The 16,988-nt window shown below is 37.9% G+C and overlaps 1 protein-coding gene and 1 long non-coding RNA gene across 2 annotated transcripts in view; one reads left to right on the forward strand and one right to left on the reverse strand.

Moving 5' to 3' along the window:
- Positions 1 to 4,643, forward strand: part of TACR3 (tachykinin receptor 3) — a 35,682-nt gene extending 31,039 nt beyond the window's left edge. Inside the window, exons 4-5 of the mRNA XM_035325544.1 lie at positions 1,451 to 1,647; positions 3,809 to 4,643. Of these exons, the coding sequence (XP_035181435.1) occupies positions 1,451 to 1,647; positions 3,809 to 4,121 (510 nt within the window). The 3' untranslated portion in view covers positions 4,122 to 4,643. The remainder of the gene's footprint in view (positions 1 to 1,450; positions 1,648 to 3,808) is intronic.
- LOC118166567 overlaps positions 1 to 16,024 on the reverse strand; it is a 176,205-nt gene extending 160,181 nt beyond the window's left edge. Inside the window, exon 1 of the long non-coding RNA XR_004750584.1 lies at positions 15,845 to 16,024. This is a non-coding gene — a long non-coding RNA (uncharacterized LOC118166567). The remainder of the gene's footprint in view (positions 1 to 15,844) is intronic.
- Positions 16,025 to 16,988: the final 964 nt, after the last annotated feature.

Here is a 16,988-nt window from a genome sequence, read left to right on the forward strand (position 1 = left end):
CCCATTTAATGTTGTAAGACTGTGATCTGACAGTATATTTTTATGGCATTGTTTCAGATACAAAATTCAGTCCAGAGATGTCTAATTGGATACCTCCTCCGCTGAAAAATGTAATTAAAAAAGGCATCTTTACCTTCACACATAGTCCCACATACATCTATCTATACATGCCTAGACGTAGACATACAGATGCACATCCAGAGCAGGTGTATGTGACAGTATGTTTTGGTGTGTTGCCTTCCCTTATAATACTCATCTTCCTTCTGCAATGATTTACAGTTAACGCTGAAAAGTGCCTTAGAAGAACCAACTAGTAATGTTGTATGAATGGAGAAAGGTACCTTTTGTATTTTCAAGCGATGATCGATACGTATTTATCTGCAATAACATGCATTCTCATCTTGTACAATACAGTCCCAGCCTGCCGGTAAGCTCATAAATTGGTGCCAGATGTTAAATAGAAAATTGCTTTATGTTTTCAACAAGATGAGAATTAAGGATAGTGCCACGACACTCACATGTAAAATTATTTAACTAAATTAGCTGAAATTTTCTAACAATATTAGTCTAACACACATAGGCATAGGAAATTTCAGGTCTCTCTTTTTGTTTGTTTTCTATTAACAGCAGAAAAATCAGCACCCTGTACAGAGGAATGATCCCGGTTATTCTTCAGTATTCACAGAACAAATGAACAAGCATATGCCCAGCACAGACCCATCATGTCTTGTATCATTCTCCCCACAAAACAAAAATCTGTTGTGTGACTTCTTGTGTTGAAAACAGTAGCCAGGCTAGCAGTTCACATAGCTGAAGGCAGAAAGAAGTAGTGAAAAGTCCACGTGACAACTTCTGTTCTTCTGTGCTTAATGGAAGCTATGGAAGCTAGTGGATGTTATGTTGCCTGCAGAAAGCAACAAATTAGGAACAACAGCCAAGGAAATTGTTAGCCTCTAATATTAAAGAGGATGGATGTTGCTGTTGCTCACTTCCTACAACCTAGTGTTTACTCAAATCACATCTACTGATTGGGAGCAAGGAATATACTTGTGGACCACAACACAAAAAGTCACCAGGGTCAATAAAGGCCACCGTATGGTGTCCAAATAGAGGCATTCTAACCTTTTCTAGGTTCCTAATCATGGAATAAAATAATACTTTAGACAGCCAAATATAAATAAGCAAATACATTTATTGTAAGAATCAGCACAGATAACGTTAGAGAAGCTTTTCATGTTATTTTATTTAGCAAAAACAGGATTCAATCCAATTTAAAAAAAGAAAAAAAAAAGTTTAGGAATGTCAGTTTAAAAGGAAAATGAAACAAAGGAATGCTCATATTTGCTGTGACTAACTTCAATGACCAAAGAATTAATGGGCATTAAATACTAGTCATAATAAAAAAAATAAAAAGTATATTATAAAACAGCATTATTATTTCCTTTTTCAGGTGGTAAAAATGATGATTGTGGTTGTGTTGACATTTGCCATCTGTTGGCTGCCCTATCACACTTACTTCATAGTTACGGGGATCTATCAACAATTAAATCGGTGGAAATACATTCAGCAAATCTATTTGGCCAGTTTTTGGCTTGCCATGAGCTCTACCATGTACAATCCCATTATCTACTGCTGCCTTAATAAGAGGTAAGAGCTAGTTATGAATCAGTTGGTATGTATGTTTTCAGTGAGAAAGTAAATGGTTTAAATGTGATAAAAGACAAAGAATTTTTCACTTGAATAATTTTCGGTGAGTGGGAAGAAAAAAAAAATCCTTTTGGTTTGTATTTGAAATGAATGCAAACATCCAAATGCACATTTCCAGCAAATACTTTGGTCTGCTTAAAATTCCAGAGTAAAATTCAGTATTCAGAGACCAACCCTTCCTGTTTCCAATCGCAAAATTTAACATCCATAGCAGTGTTGTATTTTTTTGGCTTGAAAAAACATTGCAAAGTAAGGAAGTAAAGGCAGTTATTAGTGATATACAGTGCAATCTGTTTGTTCACTAACTGCAGCCATAATTTTATTTTCCATTACTGGAAGGATATAACAAAATGCTATTTACTGTGTATTTCATACCCAACCATTATATTTCTACTAACTTCTGAGGTCATATTTTTATGGCAGCTACAGAAGATGTTACTCATTAAAAAAATTAACACAGCTCATGTAGCTTAAGTATATTTTGACACTCATACACTGCAACATTAAACGTCTGGATTAAAGAATACAAATCAACAGAAATATTCATAATTTTGAAGCTCATTAAAGGTCACCTGGTTCAGAATTTAATCCAACAATGACATAATGGTGAGAGTTTTCTTATAATCAAGTTTCATGTTGAAATCAAGAAGCCTGAGTGTCTGCTTCCTTTCCATATAGCAGGAAAATACAGCCTGTTGCTGGCAGTGAGGACAATTCATGCAATATTGCTACCTCTGCTGGATCTGGTATCAGACAGGGCTGTAATAGCCCAGCCTCATCTTCAGGCTAATTAGGATATTACTTATGTATCTAAACAGAGATAACATTATTTCAAGAGGAAGAGAAACCAAGCCCTGAACAAGGACGAATATGGAAAATGAGATGAAAAATTAATACAGTCTAAAGATGTTTGGGTTTTACATCTCCCTACACTACGCTTCTTTCCATTAGAGGCTCTTTCTTTATTGTTCTACTTTTTCTATATTTAGACTGCATCTAAACAGAAGAATGCTGAATACTAAGCTACGTGGTCATTTGTCATCATATGGCATCTCTGTGGCAAAGCATGAAAGAAGAATAGTTTTTAATCAGTTTAACGTATTTATTAGCCTCTAAAAACTGAGAAGGAAAGGTAGTTAGTTCAGTGAAATCAGTCAGCTTTCACTGAAAAATTAATCTAAGATTTTCTTTATGGTCATCAATGCTCCAAAAAGCTTATAGACACAATAAGCAACATTGCTGCATCATTGCAACAAAACCAACAGCAGCAAGAGAAACGAGGAAGCCTGCTAAGTTTTAGGTCAAGGTGAAAAGATGTTCTTTTTTGGATTACAAGAAATATACAGTGAATTGTTTTTCTAATAAATTTAATTTCTATGCTGCAAAGGCATACACAATAATAATAATAGTCCTTATATTAAACCTTCAGTTCTGAATTGAACTAATAAAAAGTATCCATTTATGAGTATTGCAAGCACTAATGTGCCAAAGCCTCAAAATTCTTTGCCATTTGTACATTGCTCGCATTCTAAGTTTTCTAGGATCTTTATTATGAATGATTTTCCAAATATTTTGTTTCAATAACTATTAGGCATTATATCATTCCTATTCCAGTGTCTCTGACAAAGAGGGAAGCAGCAGAGATATTGGAATCTGGAAGCTGAGGTGCTATTTAAGAGAAAATATTTAAGAGAAAAGGATGCTACAAACTTTCTGCTGAAAGAAGACTAAAATATAGATGCAGGTTTCATCACAAGTCAAATCACAACAATTTCTGTGAAGATAGTGCTAGGAAAGCTGTTGATTATTTATCTGTATATTTATTTTTAGGCATGGGCAAGTGAAGGGAAAATGAGTATCAGGAAAATATCCACGTTACAAAGCAGGGAAAGTAAATAAAAAAATCAGAACTAGAAACAAGCTGTTAGCACTATCATTTTTTCCCTACTCAGAAGACTTCAGCAAAGCAAACTCTGGCTGCCTTCCCCACAAACAGGATCAGGGGCAAGGTAATTAACTAAGACCCTGTGTCAAGCCAGCGCTGTGTGTGTTTTCAGGGAAAGGCTTGTGGCTGGCTCTCACCAAGTATCTTTCTCCCCAGGTTCCGAGCTGGCTTCAAACGAGCTTTCCGCTGGTGCCCCTTCATTGAGGTGTCCAGCCACGATGAGATGGAGCTCAAGGCGGCCAGGTTTCACCCCACCCGGCAAAGCAGCCTCTATGCTGTGTCCCGTATGGAGTCCAGCATGACCGTAGTGCTTGATGATGGAGACAACTCCCATGCCAGCCGCAAGAAGAAAGCAGCAGCTCTAAGGGACGCAAGTTTCAATGGCTGTTCGCAGAGGAACTCCAAGACCACCTCTGCAGCCTCGAGTTTCCTCAGCTCTCCGCGCACATCAGCAGATGATTATTCCTAAGCATTTCAGGGTGACACTTGCTGGAAGGGCAATGCTGGATGGGCGAGAGGCAACACTCTCCCACCTCAGAACTAGGTAACCGTATCACCAGAAAACAGTCACAATTCAGCCGATGAAGCCTAGCTACAAATATCATGAGACTTTTAGGCATCACTTTACGTTTGTGCTTTGGAGAGAAAGAACTTGAAGACATACATACTCATCAGTCCAAAAGCACAGTCACACCTTATACATAGCATTGTTTGTAATCTAAACATTAACTGAAACAAGCCAATAGCATAAAAAAACATTGTTTCAGCTGTGTCTGACCTGTGGTGTTTCTGTTTCATTTACTGAAATACAACAGGCTCCTTCACGTACTGAAGCTGGATTCAACCCACATACGTATCCCTTCCCAGCAACTACGGATGCCCAGCATCGTGGTGGTGAGTGTATTACAGAGACCAGCCATTGGAGTCGTGTTTGTATTGTGATTCACCTGTACAGTGCAATTCCTATATTCTGCTAAATGTAACTTGTACTCGTATTGTGATTTCAGTGCACTGCTGTATCACTAGGCTAATACAAAATCCCATGTAACATCAACTATCCTCAGATACATACATCTAGTATAAAACAGTAAACTCTCACATACAGAATAACTGAAAGAACCTGGTCATAGAGTAGTCTGCTCTGATACATGAAGTGCAGCACAATTCCAGACTCTCACTTTTCCTATCCAAGGCCTGATCTAAAATCCACTGAAGCAAAGAATTCTGTTCATTAATGGCTCTCCTGACTGCTCATTAAAAAGAAAAAAAAAAAATAAAAATAAAAGAAAAGACAAACCACAACTCCATTATCAATTTTCCCTCATGCCACAGTTGTACACCCACCTTATTTTCAAAACAGTAAATCCAGTAAATATTACACAGTACCTATGAAAGTCATTCTTAATTATTTTTTCCCTGAAATACTCTATTTTAAGGATATAAAATCTTCACAGGTGTTCACAATCTCAGCTGAGGAGATTCAGGATAGACACACACAGAAAAATGAACGTAAGCATATTAACCTGGCGGTGATATATTACCTGCACATGTCATGAAGTCTTCTGGCTGCTTACATACAACTTTTAAGCAACCTATGTACAGAAAATTTGTAGTTGTTAAATAAACTGTCTTTTCTAAACGTGGCTATTATAAAACAAGTGTTGGTAAAATCTATATATGAATGTAAGTTTGAACACTATGACTAGTGATCTTAATTTGTGTACAAAACATCATACTCATTACTTTAATGATGCTTGATTGATTGAGGCTGAAATGGCAGCTTCCTCACACTTTTTTTTTTTTTTTTTTTTTTGTAATGAGTGAAGCAGTCTCACCATTACTAAGTGTTTTAGGATGTGACCTGTTGAACAAGTAATCTCTTGATAATCTCACTATACATTGGTTGGGTGGGGCCGTCCAAGCTCAGCCTCAGCATTCCTGTAGCTCTCCTCTGAAGTTACATGTTACTCCTGTACTCAACAAATGAAGGAAACTGTGCTCACCATCACAGCATTTTTTGTAACAAAACATTGCAATGACACATGGTGCTAACCCAGATCTCAGCCCAGTCTAAAAAACCATGAAGGATTACACAGGTAAACCTATAGCACAGCAAAATGTGTGATCTACAGCAGACTGCATTTTAATGACTGTTTCTGAACAAACATTTTCAGGATGCTCCCTGCTACATTCATTACAGGCCTCCTGACACCCCTCACTGAGGGTGGAAGAAATCAGGTTATCTTCAGTTTGTGTAAGACTGCTCAAAACAGTCACTGCACGCAGCGCACATGCCTCGCATGACCACTGGTTCAGCCCTGTAGCAGTCTTGTACCTGTGCTGCAGGCTCCAATCCATGTTCCTCTTTTGTTGAGAGGTAAAATAAGGAAAACAGATATAGAGCCAGCTTCCTCCTAGGAAGGGCATAGTAATACTCCAAAAGCAGCTAAAATTCAAGAGCATCAGGAAGGTTATTCTCATCTCAAAGATCTTCTAAGACATTAGTCTTTCTCATGCAAAACAGTTCTTACTGCTTCATCCCAGGCTCCTTCTGGAGTCTGCCTCTAAAATATTTGTCTGGTGAGAAGATTTCACTGGCACCTGTCCTGCCTTTTGCAGGGAAGCTCCCCTGCTATGGGACAGGTTTCACTTTTACATCTCCAGAAGCGTTATCTTCAATATCACTTTTCACCGTAATTCCTTTGACATTGACTATGTTTGTGTTTAAAAAAAAAAAAAAAAAAGCTAAACATGATTAAATTTAAACACAAATCTTGAAACCTCATTTCATGAAAAGAGATTTATTGTGTCTTTGTCTGAAGTCTTGCATATAAAAGCATGATGTTGAGAGGAAAACTGAACTCGAAGTATGCTCTGGGTACTCATACAGGATGCATTAGGGAGATTGCAACCAGTAACTGCTTGGCAGGAATCCCTTGACAGCTGCCCTCCCAGACCACTTCAGTTTTATTACCGATATTAGGATGCATTGGCAGAACTTGATGCATGAGCTATTTGCAGCATATTTATATTTCATAGTTCTGTCTGTTGAGGAAGCTCATTGAACACTACTAATACACATTTTCCAAAATAACATACCAGGGGAACTAGCATAGAGAAAGGGATCAAAACTCAAGTTTCAAAAGCTGTCATTTTCAAGTCCAGATAAAAACATTCATATATGTTTAGAACACGACATTTCTCCTTTACTACTGTTGATTTTCAGTAGCAGCAGTGAGCAAGAACCTCTTAGTTCACTGACATAAATGTCAAAACCTGACCAACTCACCTCTGTGTGAAGTACAATGTATATGCATTTATTTCAATATTTTTGAAGTTGCAACAGCTCAGGTAAAAATTTAAATCTGCTGTACTATTTCCTGTACTTCAAGATGAAATTTACATGTAGAACCCCAATTACTACATGCAGGTTATTAATGAATAACTCCACATATTGCTATGGAAGACAGAGGAGATATTGCCTAGGATACAACATTGTTTACAAATGTTGAGTGAGCGCCTGGTATTAATGAATGCCTTCAGTTCAATTTAAGTCTTTTCATGTTCATGAGGATTTAAGTGATTCTATTTTCATTATTCAAAATGATTTGTTGAGTCCAGTCAAGGATAATTCTTTATCAGTCCATGAGCAGTTGCTGTGGGTATTTAAATCCAGATTGTTTCAGATGTGTTCATACATCACATGGTATACAGTTACTGCCTAAGTGGATTATTCTTTATACAGTACGCCAGCCTCTCTCCTACCTATAACGCCGGAACATACATATCGGACCACAGCTGGAATCAGATTTCCCAAAGCAAATGGCTATATTTACAAATACCTAACCTGCCTGTTAGGAGTGCCCTGTAACATAGCCTCCAGAATCATTATTTCCAAGAGCTTCCCAGGACTAAGTTTTTCATTACAGTACTGGTGATGTAAAATAGCAGGGACACTGACATCAGTCACATGGACACATTGCATGCCTAGCAAGCTATGAAGACAGTCATGTAGTCCAAAACCACTCTGCATAGCTTGCTAGGCATGCAATCCTCCTTGTACTAATAGGATGTAAAGACACCTCAGAGCTAGCAGCAGACAAGCTTAGGTACAAGAGATAGTGCAGATATGCTAACATCAAGCTCTGTGAGGGCTAAAATTTACCTCAAAATTACCAAACTAACAAATTACTGTGGGTAAATTTGTCCATGCTGCAAAGGCCAGACCATTTCCAATATGCAGATCCACATACACACACACAAGGTTCATGTAGCTATCCCCACATTACAAAGCAGTTATTTTCCCAGTGTATACTAAGAAAATACCAGTGTAACCATCTGCCATGTTCTCAAACACTTCCAACATCTCTCCCTAGTGCCATTTTAGCAAATGTCTCTCACACAACGCCTAATCACAGACTTCTCCCTCAGCGAAATACTTCCTCTTTCATCACCTCCAGGTCATCCTGAGCTCAGTAAGGTTCATATAAAGAGGATCACAGCAGCGTGGTCTCCAGGTGAGTGTCACAAGCCAAAAATAACAAGTGAAACCTTCAAACTCTCCTTTTCAAACACAACTGAATAGCTTCTTGGCTGAACAAGTTGAATAACCAGGGAAAGCCTTGGGTATAGTTATATCCAATTATTGTGAACTTCTGTCACGTAAAACAGATATTTCTCCTCATGGCAGGCTTTTATAACTCTTTTTCCACCAGATCTTTTGGTTCCTCAATACTTTCCCCTTATTAACCTAAGGTCCCTGTTCCTATTCCCTTTTTGTCAGCTCCTGAGGTGAAAACAGTGGGCACTGAGGGGACTGCCTTTTCTTTGAGGTAACCTCTATTTCATACAAAACTTAACCTGGCTCGCTCTGTCCCTCACACAGTGTGGTCAGAGTGCTCTGCCTTCTAGCAACTTTGGGTGGTCTCAAGAGACTCTAGATTTTTCCCCCACCACAAATGAGCTCAACACTCAAAATAGTGTGTCTGGTGTCACCGGTCCAACATCCACTTAGCACTTCCTCGCAGGCATCACGGAAAGATGGAATAGCCTTATCCAAAGAAACTACAGAGGAGTCAGAGGATGTTGTGCATTTGACTTTTCAGTCATCATGACAGCACATCAAACTGCACCTACAAATGTGCAACCGGTGGCATACTCATGATCATGTGTCTATAGGCCTCAGTGGCATCTGCAGGTGCTTAACATTGTCCAAGGAAGAGATATAGCTGCTTTACATCTCAAACAAGACAAGAATCCTCCACTGGGACCATAAATGAAAGTTCCGAACGGTTATAAAGGTAAATAGTTTTAAACAGACATCCCATGTAAGTTTAGTTTTACAGCTTGGTGATCTATTCTGCAATATCATGGACTAATTGCACTAGCACCTTCTATACCTTGCACAGAAATTCAAAAATACTGTCAAATAGCTAAGGTATGTGTATGTGACGCTTGAGTCTTTGGCCCTGAAAGGTTGAAAACTAGTTGGGTAGAAATTAACCATAATGATGTCCATCCATAATGTCTTTGGAAAACAATGTTTGTTACTCAAAATAACCAAATACAAGGTAAAATAATTCAAAATCAGTAATTCTCTCTTCCAGTATAAAAGGTTGACAGTTGGTAACACTTGTTTCATAATGTTTAGGTAAACAGCATAGAAAATTATTCACTTAATATCAACAGCATAGAAAATTATTCACTTAATATCAACTGAAGAGATTATTTCATTGAACTATATCTCACCCTTGGAAAAATCTGGAGGAAAAAAATGCAGCTGAATAGAAATTCATTTCCCTGGCAAAATCTTATTTGAACATGCCAGACATCTAACACAGCTGTCCATATCCAGAGCCTAGATTTAGTAGTTATAAATAAATTAGACTGATAAGCAGAATTTGTCAACTCAGAGTTCCACTAATATTTTAGCAAATATGGAAAACCAATTGCCCTAGCTCTTATGAGTTGTGTTGTTATTTGAATGCTGAATTCACAAAGCACAGAATGCTCTGAATTTCAGCATACATTATCATATGTCTGCAAGTTCATATCTGAAGCATCTTTCCATATCTGCATTATACAATAAATGTATTGTACAATAAACAATAGCCTGTAAGTATTTTAGCATACAGGAAACATTTCCAAAATAAATGAGGTTTAAAAATAAAATAGCATGAACTATTGAAGAAAAAAATATATTACCAAACAATTCAAAGAGCCTATAAAAGGTTCTAATGCATTTCTGCTACCTGTCATTTAAGGTAGAACAACTTTAAACAGCCTGAGCACCTGTGGCCTCTATTCTCAAGTATAGGGTTGGCTGATTAGGAACTTAACTTTAATCAAGTGTCTGTAGCAAAGCTGTCTATCCTACTCTGCTAACATGATTATGTTGTGCGAGTTTCTCCAGAAAGCAGCAAGCAAGGAAGAGATCTGGCTAACTTACACACCTGGCCAGCTCCCACTCCCAGATGACATTATGTCAGCAAGTACAGTAGTGGGATCAACTGGAAGTCTGCTCATTACAGCTTTATGCAAGGTGTAAACAGCTCAGAAGGATTTAACTAACTTGCCCCATAACCTAGCTATATGCACTCAGTTATTTATTGTTTTCCTTTCAGAATCTTGCTATAAGTACACTCCAAAAGGGATGAGCCTTAGAGTACAGATTACCCATCTACTAGAGGATATACATAAACTAGTGGAAACACCAAAATAAGTTATAATTTCCTCCCTTTCTGAGGGAGGAAATATATATGCCCATAAGCATGAATGGAAAGCCTGAGTGCTGAAGGACTTAATGCAATGAAAGCCAGCAAAAGAAATGGCACTTATGGTCCTCCAGAAAAGTTTTAATTAAATGACTGTTTACATTTAAAATTTGTATGTTAATATTTATAATTTAAATTTTAAATATAAATTTATCTGATATATAAGCATATAGATTTATTATATACATTTGTATAAATACATATATATTTATATAATTGATATTTGTCCTATTCCAAAGGAGATGGCAAAACTCCACATGTACCCTACCCATTTCCCATCTTCCTGCCATAACAAAATATCTGGGCACCCTGTTCTTGTTTCTACATGCAGAAGTCTGGCCCCGAGACAAAGATGGAGATGTAATGCAAACCAGGGGGCTTCCCAGCACAGCTGAGCCTCTACAAGCTCTGACGCGGGCAGCTCTCACCTCAGTGTGGACCTAGCGACCTGAACGAGGCAGGAGCCAAGAGGTCCTAGCTGCTTTTCACTCCATTTGCCTTAGCTGTCACAGTGACACACCGAGGTGTGTGTTACACAGAAGCTGTTTGAAAGAGAACAGATAACACACATGCCAGGAAAGAAGGATCTCAAAATCTATGAAACAGAAAATCTGTTCATGGAAAAGGATTTAAGGTTTCACAATGCACCTTGGCCTCTGAATGGCAGCTTCAGGGCCCGTTCACAGAGATAAGATCCTTTGCAAGAATTTAAGATACAATAAACACTCAATGAGTTAAGGGTGTTAAGAAATGAGATGCTGGACAACCAAATAGTTAAACGCTAATACTCTTCTCCCTCTCCCACTGGCAGATGACTGTTTCAAAGGAAACCCATGGGGACATGTCAGAGGTTGGTATGAATAAGGAAAGTGTGCTAATCACTCCATTTTCATGTATGGCTTTGAAGGGATCTAGGTCACTATTTTCCTAATCAATGTAATATGATCTTCAGCCCAAAATGCATGTTCCTATTCTACTGGATAAATTTGGCTTGGGGATTAATTGCTACAGAAGAGCCTTAATTCTTTTGAGGCCTCTGAGGAAGAGATAAAGGAGCTTGGAGGTCATGCACCAGAGTACCCAAGAGCCCATAGCTTTAGGGGTAATTGAGTACAGAAATTGAATTAATTTCTTCTTACACAGGCTGCCATGTGTTTCTGGGTATATTAGGACAGGTCTTGAGGTTTTAATTGACAAAGCACTGTTAATATTACTTTTGTCTTTCCAATCACTGCCAGAGCCATTAGGAATTAAAGTCAAACATTAATTTAACTTGCTGAGGAGGCGCAGCACATGGCATAGCTGTTAACTCTGCAAGGCTGCTGTCTAAAGATGAGGGTAGAGCTAAAGGGAAGGGAATGGACTGGAATAAGAAGCTATCTTTGTCTGCTAGTCATGGATTTGAAATTTTGGAAAGAGCTGCTTCTGGCAAACAACAGAGATGTGTACTGGAGTTGGGGAACACCAAAGGTAGTGATTCAAATGCTTCTCTTAGGTGAGGAGCCTGCACACTGCTGCATGTGCATCACACACCTACCTGCCTGATGCCCATTCATGAAGCAAGGAGCCACGCTCCGTCCTACAGCTGAACCTCAAACTTGGGTCTCCCTGGCAGAGAGCGAGCAGTCAAACTATTCTCAATGGAGCTCTCAGCTGTAGTACTGCTAATGATTCTCAAGCCATTCTTGCTCTCTTTTTTTTTTTTTTTTTTTTTTAATGCTCTGTAGCATCCCTATAGATCCTTCCTGAATAGGAAGCTTCTTCTGCTCTCTCTTCTGGGTTTACTTTTAATCACACTGAAGAGGAAGGCACAGAATTTTGCCATCGATGCTGGGATTAGCTTTTACAAACCAGCTAACCCCCAGACAAGTGGCATCGCTATCCTGGGAGCAGCTGACACTTGTAACAGCTGAGCATCAGCTGGGTGCTTTTAAAAACCCAGGACTATGCAGGCAAATTAAATCATCATACATAATGAGCTTGTTATCACAAGTAATTGATGCAGTGGGTCAGACTTTACTATGATATTAATAATCAAGGGTGCATTTTGCTCTGTTCTTGCACAGCTTGGCTGAGTGCTTCATAAAAATCGAAGTACTGTAGTGTAAGAAAGTGGCGAAATTCAATCCCTTGCCAACATCTGAATTTTCCTGTTTTTCTCCAGCAGATCAAATTGTGTTAGAGCTATCAATTTTGTGCTTCTGTCCTTATAATGTAAATTCCACCTGCTCTTTTTTTTTTTTTTTTTTCCTTTCTTGCTCTTCTCAACAGCTCTTAGGCAAAGACTGTATTTGTAAGGCAGCCTGAAAATGGCCCTACTGAATTAGTGACCTCCATAAGAAGAGTGTTTTACAGTTGGGCTGCTATAATTGAGAAATATTAGTCTCCAGTTCTTCCTTCAACTCTGTAAGAAACTGCAGATAGGCATGAGATAACTGTGCTTTGTTTATGATCTTAAAAATGAGACTTGCAGGAGATGCTTTGGTACTCAATAATCAAAAAAAAAAAAAAAAGTTATTCATTGCAAAGCAACAAACAGCAGCTGATGACTGCAGTTATGCATCTGTATGATGTTTCTCCCAAAAGTGCATTGTACTCTTAAACAATTAATATAAATGTCTTAAATGGGACTTTTTGTTATTTCAAAGACTTTTAAGAAAAAGTAAAAAAGTGGGGAAACGGGTAGAAAAAAATAGAAAAAAAGGTATTAATCCTGCTTATCCTGAGAGAAAGCATTCACTCCCTAAGCTATAGAAATCATTATGTGTACATTTTTAAAGATCAGCATTTTCCTCAATGAGCACACCATAAAAGCTTTTACTGGAAATAGGCAGGAAAAAAAAATGGCCTTTTAACTCGTCATCCTAAAAATTCCAATAGAGCTTCCCCCTCCCACCACCTCAGTCATTTGTGGCCTAATACTATCAAAGTACAAACCTGTCTGCATCCTTCTAATATGGAAAACCAATAGGAACCCCCAAAATGCTTAACAGAGATGCTTCTTTTTATACATCAAACTGTGTGCCTGCAGAAGGCACTGGGGGGGGGGGGACAAAAAACTGAAAACTGTATTAGGGAATTGATGTCTCACCGTCTCACCTCAGAGATGGCAGTATGAGAAAAATAAATATTTTTTTATAGTAAAAATATATAAATATTGTACTTATTTCTCTTACACTAGCAGCCTAAGTTCTTGCCATGGAGCAAGACCTACTGTGCTGCATGCTTCACATGCAGCAGAAAAAAATGTGTAATACAAGAAACGACATTCAGAAAACACGTTAGCTAATAAAATTAGTCAACTTGATTGAACAAGGCTTTCAAAATATCTCCTGGTTCTCTCAGGGGGAAAAGGCACAATTCCTCTTCTCCTCTTGCAAGGTTAACATTGAACTCAAAAGATGATCTGCAGGAGGGGACCAAATACTGTATTCCTTTTAATTGCATGCAAGAAAGTTAATTAAATTATTCAGGGTTTACTCTTACATAACTGAGCACATCTGCTCCTCAATAGAAATTATATGGATATTTTCATTACAGAATTTCATTTGTATTCATTCAGGTATAAACAAGAAAGCATAACGCATTATTTTTCTGTTTTGCTCCTAAGGCACTCATTTACACAGAAACTGAGTATTTGTTAAAATTACATAGCTATGGGTGACAGAAGATTTTCTGAAAGAGAACAGGAAAAAAAATTTAAACATGAAAGCATTGCTAGCTTCCAGTTGTTAATGAGAGTTTAGGTATGTCCTCTAAACTATTTAAGTAATTTAATCTGCTGAATGCAAGAGGAAAGGCTTTTCTGATTTGCAACAGTTGCTGTTTGCAGAGAAATCTTAGAATTATCAGAAATGTAACTGAGTCTGTTCTCTAAACCTTGTGACATTTTAGAAATACAATGTGTATTACAGATGGACTTGAATACTCACCCCGGAAACTTATTGTTGAAGGCTGCTTAAAACTTTTTCAAGTTACAGGTTTATGGAAGTATTTCTAAACTATTTAATAGTACAAAATAAATAAATTTGATACATCTGCCTTGCAGTTTTATGGCTTTCAGACATTCCCATACCATTCAGAACTTACAGCTATGGACATGTAAAGATATTCTGACATCTGTTAAAATAGGTTCCATATCTTTTTATGAATAATTTCTGATAGACAACATGCCCAATGAACTTGGCTTTATTTTCCATCTGCTATTTTGAGTGAGCAGTACGTTAAAAGAGACTTAAGTCTTAGCTTATTCAGACATTATACTCAGCAAGTTATGCCCCTTGTACCATCTTTTGTTCTAAATCTTCCTGTTAGGTTTACATTTCAGGAATACATATATATATATACATATATCAGGAATATATAATATATATATATATATATATGTTTTCATATATATATGTTTTCTCTAAGCATGACTAAACCTAGATTAAAAGATTGGAAGGTATTTTTTCCACGCTTAGTACAATGGGAATCCAATCTCTGCTGTGCCCGCAGGATTCATTTTAACGCAAATAAGACTAAAATGCAGTAGACACGACCTCAGATTTGTCCATTAACCATGACTCTTTGTCAAACAACTTTTATTGGCAACTCTTATTATTTCATTAGCCTCTGTGACCAAAGACTACTACAGTCCTCATCAAACTGAAGTGGAAAACCCCATTCATTTCCTTTGGCTTTGCCATAGCTCTTGACTGAGCAATTCCATACCAGCTTTCACTACCTGAAATTCCACCTGATTTGCCTGAATGAGCAGTTCATATAGTATGTATTAGATCCAAGATAGATGTGTGGTAGGAAATAAAGGTTTCAGTCCAGAACCATACAATTCTTTCTGCGCCAATAGCCTCAGAGTAACTTGCATGGCAACAACACACACACGTGGCTGTAGGATCCTGAGTGGTGTCACAGCATTTCAGTAGCTCCATGCCATTTGAAAGGCAGCATTAAATGTCATTTTCTCTTTTTCAATCTGAAAATTATTTATTTCAGTTATTTATACTTACTTCCATCTAAGCCCTTGATCCAGTCTGGCCTTTGATGGTTTATGCTCGATGATCTCTGTTGATGCAGTATTTAAACTGCAAGAACAATTCAGTCTTTGTTTCATCCTGCTTAAGTCCCTTAGAACTACTAGCTTTTAATGCATTTGTTTATCTTATCGACAGAGATCTTTCTCAAGTGATTTTTGTTCTACAGCTAACTGTTGTTTATACTTCAGCGCATACTAATACTAGCATCATGCATAGGAATCCTGACTGTGAGGCAATACAGCCACAATCCTTACATTGCAAAAATACAATTTCTGCTTCCTAGCTGCATAAAAGCAAGCATATGTAATAGGCAGAAGCACTAAGACAAAATCATCCAAAAAGCTGAATATATCAACACCCAAGATATCTGCTTTTCTACTTACCCTAAAAGATATTCACTAGCAGTGTTCTGTAACTGGTCTACAGTTTTCAGTCCAGGATGTCACCTGACTATCAAATAGATTCAGAGCTTCTCAAAATACCCAATACCACAGGAGGACAGTTTAATGGGTTGAATGACGCGGACCTACTACAGCTGAACTTAAGCTGAACAGAAATCCTCTCCATTACAGTTGGCACTCATTAGCACCTCCTCAGCTGAGAAACCAAGGGCTGAAACAACAGGTCTAAAACAAAACGTCATCTTCCCTTCTGTATTTGAGTCACTCAGTTCACACCAAGGAAGGGCTTGTTCACACCTACAGAAGAGCTTCATTCTTTGAAGTGCTGAGAAGCTCTGATTCCTGTCAAAGTCAAGGGAGATACTTGTAAAGTAGTTGAGCATCTTGCCAAGGCATTCAGCACTACCCACCCTAGATCTTAAAGGGGTGTAAGCTGTGACATTATGAAAAAAAGATGAAAAGGAAAACATGTCAGATCAGTCTATTTTTTGCCCATGGAGGTATTTTCCAAATGCAGCAGAAGGAAGCTATTACTTCAATGACTTGGATATAGACTGGAGGAGAGTCTTAACATACTTGCTTTAACATCTGTGAAACAGGCCTCAGATGCATGTGTCAGAAAATGGATTCAAGGAACCTTTACTTATTTTTATCCACACAATTGCTCCTCCGTGAAAGTCTCTAAACGGAAAGCCTAAAGTACAGTTTGCCTGAACAACCATCATTTAACTGGAACATGCAGTTTTAGAGGGAAAGAAAGTGAATACACTTGACAAAGCAACTAGCACCACACCAAAAAAGAGAAACAACCTATCCAATGTGACAGACTGGAAAAGGACTCCTGTCTGAAAGAAGGGAGTCTTTTCCATTTGCCTCATCAGACAGCCATGAAAGCCTCGTGAAAATAAAGTACATCCTAGAGACAGCAAGAGAAATTGATTTAACTTAATTAAATATTCATTGAAAGCCAGTGCTCAGATTGCTCATAAAGATGAATGCTGTTAGCTTTTCTGGGACAGAAAGGATGAGCTTCTGAAACACTGGTTTATTATTTTTGAAGCAACACTTTGGGGCCATTAAGAAAATCAGTAATTTCAAGTTAATTAGGAGAGTGAGAATTAGACCA

The sequence above is a fragment of the Oxyura jamaicensis genome, chromosome 4, assembly GCF_011077185.1.
Source record: "Oxyura jamaicensis isolate SHBP4307 breed ruddy duck chromosome 4, BPBGC_Ojam_1.0, whole genome shotgun sequence".
Taxonomy (NCBI): domain Eukaryota; kingdom Metazoa; phylum Chordata; class Aves; order Anseriformes; family Anatidae; genus Oxyura; species Oxyura jamaicensis.